Below are 12,371 nucleotides of genomic sequence, written 5' to 3'. Positions count from 1 at the left end.
GATTATTTTTCGAAGATAATACTTTAGCACAATGTTAGCACAACTTAGCACAACCTAGCACAATAAAAAAAATTTCGAAAATCAAAAAGTGGGGGGCTACCAAAAAAAACGGTTTTTTCCATTTTTCTCGCTCATTTTTCGTATTAAAAATTTATAATTCGAGCACAATGTAGCACAAACCTAGCACAAATCAGCACAACTGTCAAAATTAATAAATTCAAAAAGTGGGGGGCTAACTTCATACAGGCGTCCTGTGAGATCGATTTGCGTCCTGACTCTCAAAAGCATAATTGAAATAAAATCACAATTCAATACGTTAAATTTGCGAGCAACACTTCTTTTTTTCAGCGCTGCACTGATCGCGCAAGGGCAGTATCTGAAGATTCAGGCTGCATGGGATCATCCAGACCTGACTAGTTCGAGCTATTCGCGTAACTAAACACACCGCAACACGACAGACAGATCACTCGGAGCTCTATTTCGGGTCGCTAATTGCACGCGGAAGACGCGCGACCGGCGAAACGCGGATACGAGATTCGATCGCTCGCGCGCGCGACGTTGTTCGAATCGTCCCACATGAATTACCTACGCATTTCTCCCGACGTTCGCGCGGACGACGCACGCCCCTATACAGAAATACACCGTCGCGCGTATGCAATTGGTTTCGCTTTCTCACGACGTATCCATGAGAAATTCCTCGGTAACTTCCTCCGGGAACGAATTGTACGATCGCCGCGCGGGAATCGATCGATTTCAAAGCGAAATCTTCGGGGAAATCGGTGATAATTCGATTGCCATTTTAACCTTCTCAGAACGTTTTCTCTATTTTCATTCAATACATTCGATAAATCATATACACTAAGAAAAAAACTTTTGATATTTGTGATCGCACAGAGAGAAATAATTATAAAAAATAACTATAATTTTAGTTAGATCAACTAGTTTTTCTTTTAGTGCACATTTTTGTAAGAAATAATTTTCACATGTATTATATCCCTGGTAGAAATTTCACGCAGTTTGTAAGCAGTTACTGAACAGTTATATTAACGTTTGCCCAATAACTAACGAATAAAACTGTTGGGATCCGAATCAAGATGTAATGTTTTGTCTGCAGTTACTGAGCACAAAAATGCGCAATATCTGAACTCATTTATTAACCGAGAACTGAGCAATAATTGAACAAAGAAACTATTCAGATTAATAAGCAAGTTTATCGCTCAAAAAATGGACAGTTTTGTGCTAGTAATAATGGATATTGTGTGCATGCTTACTTATTGTACAATTTTAATTTTTAATAAAAGTCAGTACAGTCGTAGACATAAAGAATGTCTGATTTTTTGTAATAAGTTTCAGAATATAATCGAATAGTCCGAATATAAGAAACGTACTATTTCTTAGGTACTATTCTCTCATTGGATAATTTTTAGGTTACGTTGCCAACAAAAAGTCGGACAACCTTTATGTCCACAATTATACAGGAAATCTAAGGTGCTTTCTAAGATAGTCTAATGTGTTTTTGTCGCAATGCAATTCTATATCATTAATATATAGTCCATTTGTCGTTTGCTCACTTTTAATTCTAACCTTACTTGTCACTTCTTTCATAACGTGTTGTTTTGTTAAATTCCAGATTTCCTCCAACTTCCTCTTCCTTGCTCTATGTTTTGCTACGCGTTTACTTATTCTTTACATAGTTTTAAGATCGTCTCTATACAATATAATTTTTATCATATACATGTGTATGCGATATAAAACTTAATAAAACTAAGTTGAGTTCCTTTCTAGTTTTTGCGCAGTTTCGATACAACTATGAAATACAGTAATACTAGACAGTAACTGATTAGGTGTCTAGTAAAACTGCATAGATTTCTATTAGGGACAGGTACACATAAATCTCGGTGATTTTATCTAGCATTGTAGCATTACGTACTCTACACATCATCTCTTTGACTGATAACGTCGAGTCTAGAAAACCACCCTTGCGTGATCATACCAATCGACTAAAAAGCTCACTGGGAATCACCACCCACGCTGCGTCGCAAAAATATGTCTCAATTGCGGAATATAACTGAATATTTATGTGTCGCGAACGAGGCGTTTTTAGAAAAGACCGGAGGAAAGGGGAGAAACGAATTGTACTGCCGCGAGTAAGAAAATTATATACATTTCTTTGGAAACAAATACAGCATATTTTCTTACATGTACATGAATTACGCAAGCTGTTTGTTTGGAGATTATGAAACGAATGTACGATAAATCGAAATAATAATAATAAGCGACGCTAGCAATATTCAATCTCAACCGAGCAGACTTTCACTTTCCGGCAAAGTTCACGCATAGTATCGCCGGCTATATAATTGCAAATCCGAAATACGTAACGATAATAACATGTAGATACTATCGAAAGAAACGGAAAGTAAACTACTTTAGGGTTTCTATCGATGTACTTTCGAACGATACGACCGAGGTACGCATAAATTAACGTTGCAACGCTCACCCCGCCTCGATTCACATTAATGTTTAATCGCGCTTCGATTCATATTCATGTTTAATCATATTGTTGCTCAATTAAGAAAATAGAAAAATACAAATGCGGCATACCTTTATTTCTCCTCCCCCCTTTCCCCTACTTATAATCGAATCTCTAATTCCCGATTAAATGGCATAGAAAAAGAAATCGAATTAACCAAATGTCCAGTGAAATACAAACAAGCCAGAATTTTCGGTTAAAATTAATTCTGTTTAAATTAACAAGATTCTGGCTGAACAAAATTCTGATAATCTCAACTGGAATTTCTAATTAATTCATATTTCATCAAACATTCGATTAATCAAACAAAATTTCTTTCATAACAATCGTGTGATTCTATTGCTATTCGAGTGAATCGATTGTAATGACAAGTATAAGAGATGCCGACTAGACACCGGTTGTATATATCAGAGAAAGAAGAGATTACTGCCCGATAACGTACTCACGATATATCCCGACGATCGCACACCGCTATTGTCAACATTTCCAATACTTATTTCCGCACGAGACTCACTTGCGACGGACTAAAGACGCGTAAAACACGGAGCGATGTCGATCTGATGTATTTTGGTGGCAGCTGTTTGACGCAAAAAGATTGATATTCAAGATGGCCGAACAATTGATGATGTATGCCGAAAATACGCGCCAAACATGAACAATGCACGGTTCGACAAGAACGCGCTCTAGCGAGTACTCTTTCTCTCTCTCTCTCTCTCTCTCTTGCTAATAATCTGACACTATCGGCCGAGATCCGCGTATGTCTCTGGCGTCACTTGATCTTTCTCTTTCCCTCTGATCACCACCGAATGTCTAATTCCCGATTAATAAAACCGACAATCGTCCGATTCTATAGCTATTCGAGTGAATCGATTGTAATGACAAGTGCAAGGGACGCCGACTAGACACGTCGCGACGGTTGTATGTGTCGAGGAAAGAGGAGATTACTGTCTGATAAAGTACTCACGATACGTTCCAACGATCGTACATCGCTATTGTCGACACTCCCGATACTTATTTTCGTACGAGACTCACTTGCGACGGACTAAAGACGCATAGAACACGGAGCGATGTGTTGATCTGATGTATTGACGGCGGTTGCTCAACGAAATAGAAGATGGCTGCGCAATTGATCACGTACGCGCCGCGGAGTGAACGGTGGCGCGCTTCTATGACGCCCTCTGCATCCGGGCCTTACCATTCGATAGATCGATCTAATTGATAGGTCGATAGTCGATTTTCAACCATTTATCTATGTCCGTATGCGACTGTATATTTTTCACGACTGTTGATTAATTCAGAAAGCGGGAACGTGTCTTCTGAATTAACAGCGATGAGAGACGCGTAGCTCTAAAAACGAACGTGGCTGCCCGGAAATTGTTAGTAATTGTCGATCTATCGATGGTAAGACATCCGCGGGACTGTATAATTCTGCGCGAGAAACAATGCATACACAGTCACACATGGGAATATATGGAAAACTGAGGTGGTAAATGCTTCTAATTAAAATATGTTCTCTCTCTCTCGTATCCTATGTAATTATATATATGTGATTCCAACTCTTTAAAGAGCATACGCTGTTTCAAATATTATATTAATTTCAGAGGTAATTTCAGAGGTACTTAAATGCCCAAACATCGAAAATTTTGTACTTTTAAGGTGATTGTACTTTTTCTCTTGATTTTTCGATTATTATTCATTCTACCATTTCATAATTATTTTATTTATTTATTCCATAATTATTTTATTTTACTCGACAAATAGCCATTACCATTTTTTATTACCCAACCTTACGTTTTTCGTAACGTATAATTAAATACAACGCGGTAACTCGCGTGCGTGCTAATATATACGAAATACGCGCGTGTCCATAATGTCGTGTGTCGTTAGAGTGACTTTCTCCGTTCGATATGATTTGCGTGTTGGTCAGCATGTCGTTATCCATGCATCTTAATTACTCTCGAAGAAGAAAAGCAAGTGCTTAATTCAGATAACGGTCATTGTACACCCTCCATTATCCCGTAAAGACCGTACTTATCTCTACGCGATTCGTTCCTTCCCATCCGAACTTAATTCGCTCCATCACGAATTCGCGGGCGTGACAAATCTCCATTACAGCACTACGGCCACCTGACATCTCGTACACATAAGAAAGTTATTCTAGACGCATTGAAGATTAGACAAACAACTAATCCCTTCAAAGGCAAGCATTAAATGTTCGTGCCGTTACATCCGCCAACAAATCCCATCGATTCATCAATTATTTCTAACAAATATTGAATGATTCCCGGTAAAATTAAAAGAATGCGTCTACTCTAGAGAAGAATCTGACAATTCTCGTTAATTTTTAACGAGAAACCGAGAACCGTGTATTATCGTCTTTCCCGGCTCGCTCCCTCACTCCCTCGCTCGCTCGTTTCGACGAGAATCACGAGAATCACAGAGGGCTGGCGTGATTTCCCAAACTCGCTGAACAATCAGGAAATTCGTCGGAGCCTCCTGCGTGCTTACTTTTGCGGTGACTCTTTCCCGCAGTTGCGTGACACGCGCGCCGCACGCGACTCTTCGCCGTCCTCGCGGCCGCCGATCGTCGCCGCCCCAGAGTATGCTGGACCACGGCGAGGGTGGCTGGGGCGCCGGTGGCGGCGGCAGGCCGTAGTGCAGAGAGGCTTTCTGCTTCAGCACGATCATGCCCACGACGTCGTCTATCGCCAGTCTGTATCGACTGACAGGAGCCCCCGGTGCAATGCGATAACGCGCTTCCTGCGTACCAGCCGCGGCTTTCGTTTACATCCGATCGCACTCGACAAATGGATCCCGACCACGAAAGCGGATGCACGTCGGTGCAAATCGGTCTAAGTCTCGAGCGCAAACGATCTCACCCCGACGATCGATTCTTATGGTCAAGGGATACTCGCAGTCTCCTTCTTCGAAGTGTATCGATCTGTTCTTTAAGCAAATCCGGATTTCGCGATTTATCGCCGCTGTCTCTCACTGAGCTCTCGTACTCGTCATCAGACGCTGACGCATCATCAGACGAACGGCAATGTCTTATTAATTCGCGAAAACTCGCGAGTGATTCCCGAAACGATGACGACGGAGGTGAAGAATCACGAACGAATTTTCACAGGCAAAGACATTTGGCGACCGCTAACCAGCACACCGAGCGTGTAATTTATCAGTCAACAGTTATTTCAATCAATAATCAGTTTGCACATCAGAGTGTAATCAATTTATTTGCAATACGTTCGTTTCCATCGAAAACTCATCAGCCCAATGTGTACCCGCGGTCGCCTGACACTCCATTCAATTATCCTCCGAGTAATCCTTCCCCCGCGAACGCCCCTCGGGGATAGCCTGATTCGCCTTGCGCGTCACCGCTCCACGGTCGCGTTAATCACGAGTCTCGATTCCCGCACCCCGCGCACACGAGAAGGCTGGAGACAAAGGGCGCGAGGGACTCGCGCTTAGATCGAAGCGAGACGCGACAAACGAGACCCAAATCTACACCGAATATGCATCGCCCTGGCGAGCCACCGTCGTGCCGAGCGGCGGCGGACCAACTGAGTCCGCCGACGCCGACAAACGTCGAGGGAGGGCTGCGGGACGGCACACACCGTCTCTCCGCACCGTCTCTGTTCGCGGCGTTTACGCGCGAGCGTGTCGGTGTGTGCGCCACCACGCCACGCCGCGCGACGCCGCGTCGGGTCAGGTCGTGCCAGCGACTCCGCGACGTGATCGTCACCCTCGAGGCGTGAAGCGAGGCTCTGTGGCTCGTGCAAGCGAACGAAAGGTCGCGCCGAAGGTAGCCGCGTCCGAAGGGTGCGATAGATTGATAGCGAGCGGAGCGTCGGAGATGAGGGAATAAAGGTCAAGTGCGAGAATCATGCATTAGCCCACTTCTTGGACTATGATGGATGCGTAGAACGTACGTAGACGCACCACAGGGATAGATTTCGCGCGCTAAACCCGCGGGAAATTTACTCTGTCTCAGTGAGGCGAGATTTACTGTTGTTTGCCGTACAGTGTAGGTGGTATACTGCGACGATATGTTTAAAACGCGCAATGTAGTTTATAGCTCGAGGTGTGCAGTTAATATTCCGTTAGAAATTTAGAATTTTTGAAAGTCAGTGCCGCGCGCGTTTCTGTGTGAATCCTCTGAGATGAAGGTTTTCTATTACTGAAATAATGTACTTTCGGAATTTAAAAAGAGACAGATGTACAGATAAAATTTGGTGGAAGAAGAAGAGAGAACTGGTGCAGCCAGTTCAGCAATAGAAAACAGATCCAAAGTCTGGTCGCGTTCGAAAGCAATCAATCTTAGACAATTCGACCTTATGACTTTGCGAAAAAAATTTTTTTTTAATTGTAACGGGACAATTTATATGCTGTAATGATCTGTAAATAATATAGTAAATATAGTATAAATATACCCATATAGCACAAATGTTCAATAGATATCCTAAGAACATCCTAAGAATATTCGAATATTCTTAGAATGTTCTTAGGATATCTATTGAACATTTGTGCTATATGGATACTAAATATAATAAATAATATAGTAAATATAGTAAATATAATGTGCTTTAAAAAATGTTAATACTTGTATGGAAAGTTACTTCCTTATAAAATTAACATTTAACATTGTTTTAAAATAGTATATGTACAAACGTAATAATATAACATTACATTGTTTTAAAATAGTATATGTACGTGTTATTATATTATTTTTATGTCAATACAGCTTTCGCAGTCGACTAGAATTCCAAGGTGATTTTATTTTAGTAGTGACATTGCAATGAAGACAAATCACTGTCAAACCGTCTTATCGCGACGATAACGATATATCCGATAAGAGATCGGTCAATCAATGGAGCCAATAAATAGGTTGCAATAACCCTGACGAGAAAACGTTTTCGCGCGCCTGTCATTCGTCCATTGCACAATTTCCTTACTTCAGGAAACGAAATTGCGAGATCATTATTCGCGTGTGGCCTATCATCAGAACTACGGAAGCGCACGATCATTCATCATTTCGCCGCTCGCGCGCCATAACAAAAGAAAAATTTGCCGCTCCGAAAACCCTCCTCTTTCTCTCTCTCTCTCTCTCTTTTTCCCTCCCTCTTTCCCTCTCAATCTTTTCGTTGCGAAAGAAGAATCCACGAGATATCGTGTGAGAGCGCTCTCTTCGCGGACGCGAAATAAAGATGTGGGTTGATCGCTGAACAATGCGAATATAAAAAAAACTTCTTCGACTACGTGAGAGAACCGTAAATGATTGTCGTGTGAACGGAAAGCGAAAGGCAAGCAGGGAAACAAATAGTCATACTACGCGATACAATAACAACACGATATCCAGGACGGTGGAAATTCATTGACGACGCATCGTAGAATTCCGTGTAAGCGAGCGAGCGAGCGATCAGGCGACCTATCTACCGCCTACGTTTGTTTACGCTACGAGCTCCTCTTTGTTTCGGCGCGCTTTCCGCGCCGGCGACCGCGTCCTGACCTCTGGCGCGTCGCGCTGCGTTGCCTCACGAACGCCAAGCAGCTATGGGATAACTCTGAATCCTTTCGATTCCCTTTCTCGCTCGGCTGTCAGTTGGCTGCCAAATAAGGTAGAGCCAACCAGCCGGTCGGCAAGCCGAATGGAGCCACAAGCGAGGGCGGGCTACATAGCTCGAGTTTGAAGCGGCCGATAACACGCTGATAACGCGCTCCACTGTCCGTGGTAGATTACACGCATATACGCTCGACGAGGAAGGCGAAGAGAGAGACAGAGCAGAAGGTAGAGGAAACACAAAACTCACCGAGCTCTGAGGGGAACTGGACACGCTCGGGGAACGCTGCACTGTGACCAACGCCATGATGATGCAGCACTGCCGGGTTGTTGCGATGTCCGAGGCACTACGATCGCTCGGCACTGTCTTCACGCGCGTACGTACGATCGCGCCGTCAGGAGCGCGGAAAAGCCGTCATTTTTCGCGCACCTTCGACGGCATCACGCTCGCGGCAGCCATATTGGATACAGCCTCGCGCCGACCGTCGCTCCGCGCACGCGTGCCCGCCGCAGGCTCCCCCGCTTCCGTGACGTCGACGCGCGCGACGCGTGAATCTATCTTTTATCGCGAACTCATGTTTTATGTCGTTTTGCTAGTCATTTTTCTCAACGTATGTGAAAATTTCAGCATGTATTGTGATCGTATCAAGCTATGCGTTTAAGATTGCAATTGGACAAATCAAAAGCAGAACCAAGGTTTAAATTACCTGATTAGTCTGATTGCAATCCTTAATTGATAATTTAATATGAGCGTTATAGAACTCTTCGAAAACAATTCCGATCGGAATAATTCCGTTTCCCTTGGAAAAGATAATAAAAATATAAGTAATGACGGAATAATTCCGATCAAAATCGATTCCGAAAAATTTCATAATACGCACCCAAATAATAATCGCACATTAATCGCTTTTCGTCGATCTTTTGTCAAGATTTATCAACAAATGTTTCATTACATACTGCTGGCGATTTCATACGTGATCATCGATCATGAGTAACGATCGACAATGAATATTAGTTTTTACCTCGAGATGAAGTAGTTCGATGTAATTCAAAAAATACTTCGAGAAACGGTACCTTTTATTTTTGATGACTGCAAATCCATACAAAATTAGTTACAGAGAGTAGAATAATTTTGTTACATTTCTTACACTTTAACGCGATATAGACAGACTTACCTTGTCTTGGATATCCTTTGATTCCCTTTGACTCTCTTTGACTTTCTGTTGAATTATAACGCTTGGAAATCAAATATTGTCTTATCAGTTATTGAAGTATTTTCAAAGTTGAAAAATAGTCTAATCTATCATTGAACTGTGCCAGTTGTAAGTAAAATGTTATCTGACTTGCTACTGAATCTTGCTATTTGAACAATACAGATACGACTAATCTAACCTAATCTAATTAAGGTACATACACTACGATCTTAATTTGTTAGTAGAAACGGTGGCGGCTCATAACGGAGACTTTAGAACTACATTTGGATAATTGACATAGGGCGCAGTCCAGCAACCGCTACAAATGTTGCGCAACGTTTCTCCCTCTTGTTCTATTTCTCGGATTCGAATGAAGAAAGAGAAAGAAGTAAAAATGCTACAAAGCATTTGCAGCGTCCGCTGGACCGTACCCATAATCTAGCGTGATTATTCATGTTTTTAATTTTTAACTAACAGTTTCTTTGGCGCTAATTAGCACCAAGTTAAATTTTGAATATCTTGAATAACTTGAATTTGACTAAATGAATATTTAATCAAGTTTTGCTAAACTGGTTACAATTAGACCCTTTACGGCTTTATTAGTTCCAAATTCTCCGCTACGAACCGCCACTGACTGGAACGTAAAATGATGATACCATCGTTTATAAATCGTAGTACGATTCAAGGATAAGTGAGACATATTTTTTTTTCAAATTGTACCAGCTATGATAACAAATTAAAAAATCGCTTTATTTTTAAATAATTCAACAGCATATTAGAAAAATTTTTATTTTAGATAATATAACTACGGATTACAAGTGCATTTATACCTTTTTTGATAGTACGATTGAATAATAAAATCGAAAATAACATTAAAATAGAATATTATTAATATAAGAATTAATTAAATTTAAAAACAACAAAGAAGATCGGTTTTTTAATTTAAAAATAAGTATCAATTTTTAGCCTATTCCACAACAAACATGGCCTATTCCATATGATCCATCATCAGTTCCAAGTTTACTGTTTGTGTAGCAACATGGTGTAATATCTCTTACTATTAGGCGTAAGAAAAAAGAACAGGAAATTTGTCTTCTATTTCTCTGCGTGTTTATCACGCGTTTCAAAATAGCCAATTTATTTGTTGTGGCATGCCGATTTTGCAATTAGTGCGAAAATGTCGTTAATATTTACACCAACGAATCAAATAAGGTTAACAAACGTTGCTGTTGTTCGCATGAAAAAAGGTGGCAAGCGATTTGAGATAGCCTGTTATAAGAACAAAGTGGTTTCTTGGAGAAGCAAATTGTAAGTCTAATTATCTAATTATTAATTACGTTTTTGTGTCGATGACGAGTAAATTGCGATTGAAAAAAATTGTTTCCAACACCTAACCTATATAAACCAAATTTACAATTTCTTTTGCATATTCCTATAAATACATTGTAAAATTAATATTGCTAATTCGAGGTATTGCATACAGCATTTATTTATTTATTTTTATGTTTTAGGGAAAGAGACATTGACGAAGTACTACAAACACACACAGTATTTGCTAATGTATCGAAAGGCCAAGTAGCCAAAAAAGAAGACCTCATAAAAGCTTTTGGCATTGATGATCAAACTGAAGTATGCAAGCAGATACTTGAAAAAGGAGAACTTCAAGTCTCTGACAGAGAAAGGCATATGGCAATAGATTCCATGTTCAAAGATATTGCTACTGCAGTTGCTACTATGTGCGTAAATCCAGAAACAAAGCGTCCATATCCTGTTTCCATGATTGAGAGTGCCATGAAGGATCAACTACACTTTTCTGTTAAACCAAATCGAAATTCTAAGCAACAAGCACTGGAAGTCATTTCACAATTGAAGGAAATGATGCCAATAGAACGTGCTCAAATGAGGCTCAAAATTGTCATTCAAAGAAGGGAAGCAAGAAAATTAAGAGACAAAGTAGTTAAACTGGTTTCTAAAACAGAATCAGAAGAGTGGGACAATGGAGTATTAACAATCACTTGTTTAATTGATCCAGGTCAATTTAGACAACTAGATGAATTAGTACAATCAGAGACAAAAGGCTCCGCTTTGTTAGAATTACTTTGTTTAAAAGAAATAGTGGAAGGAGATAAGGTCCTAGAATAAATTATAGTTTACTTGAATTGTTATTAAATATCTGTTAATCACTATTATAGTGATTATATAGTGTCCATATAGATTCCTATTTATTAAATACATTTTAATACACGTTGACCAAACAATTCTGTTGTGTATAAATTATATATATGTACATATAGTTCCTGTTTTTTTTATCATCTCTGGTTGAGGACATTATCTCTTGATAAGTTCATTTTGTACATAATAGCTTATTAACTTTAACAAAGGTTCCCCAAAAATAGATATTGTTTTATCATCTTCTCTATTATTTTAATAAATTTGATAATATGTGCCAGGTCTCAAGATGTACATACAATGTGTAGTACACTGTTAATTCAATATATTTTTCTAATACAACAATCACACATGTAGTTGCATAAAATTTCCTAAGATTTTAACATCAGTATTAATTGTTGGTACATAAATAATATTAACATCATGTCTATTATAATAGTTTGCATTTATATTTACAAGTTTTTACTTACGTTATCTACATACAACAGTACATTTTTTTCCTGTATATATTATATATAACACAGCTGTTATCGATAAAATTAACAAATTTTTTTATCAAGATTATAATTGAGCATTTTAATACATTATTTCCCTCTATAATTTTAATCTGTTCAAAAATATTATCAACTCAAAAGATATAACATGCTACATATCCATAGGTCTGATACTTCGATAGATATGTTAATTTGGCAGAATGGCAAACTGTAATCATATCTAGTATCTAATGGACACAAAGTATATAGGCAGACGTTGATAACAAATGTAGGTTATTCATTACACTATCGAAGTATCTATAACTATTATAGTTACTTATACGCGACTGTCGGTTATATTTCTAAAGGCTGACTATACCAACCTCTAATAAATGATTTGTACCTCTTGGTACGATAACAGTTAAATCATATTTCTGTCTTTATTTTTC

The 12,371-nt window shown here is 39.6% G+C and overlaps 2 protein-coding genes across 4 annotated transcripts in view; one reads left to right on the top strand and one right to left on the bottom strand.

Annotated features, from left to right (window-relative positions):
• LOC116846523 (protein phosphatase Slingshot homolog 2) overlaps positions 1 to 8,564 on the bottom strand; it is a 160,858-nt gene extending 152,294 nt beyond the window's left edge. For 2 of the 3 annotated variants that reach the window (XM_032820457.1, XM_032820458.1), the window contains exon 1: positions 5,039 to 6,075. In XM_032820457.1, the coding sequence (XP_032676348.1) occupies positions 5,039 to 5,218 (180 nt within the window). In that variant the 5' untranslated portion in view covers positions 5,219 to 6,075. Of the gene's footprint in view, positions 1 to 5,038; positions 6,076 to 8,337 lie in introns of those variants that run through there. The other variant, XM_032820459.1, reaches the window with a different exon arrangement.
• Positions 8,565 to 10,142: 1,578 nt separating this feature from the next.
• On the top strand, positions 10,143 to 11,805 carry LOC116846527 (ribosome maturation protein SBDS). Its single transcript, XM_032820474.1, has 2 exons — positions 10,143 to 10,588; positions 10,792 to 11,805. Exons 1-2 carry the CDS (start codon positions 10,458 to 10,460, stop codon positions 11,420 to 11,422), a joined length of 762 nt encoding a protein of 253 aa, XP_032676365.1. The 5' UTR covers positions 10,143 to 10,457; the 3' UTR covers positions 11,423 to 11,805.
• The last annotated feature ends 566 nt before the right edge of the window (positions 11,806 to 12,371 follow it).

This window comes from Odontomachus brunneus, unplaced genomic scaffold, assembly GCF_010583005.1.
Source record: "Odontomachus brunneus isolate Ranch 3 - 2012 unplaced genomic scaffold, Obru_v1 Obru_scaffold_065, whole genome shotgun sequence".
Classification (NCBI taxonomy): domain Eukaryota; kingdom Metazoa; phylum Arthropoda; class Insecta; order Hymenoptera; family Formicidae; genus Odontomachus; species Odontomachus brunneus.
Note: the sequence above shows the minus strand (reverse complement) of the source record. Positions and strands in the feature narration are given on the sequence as shown.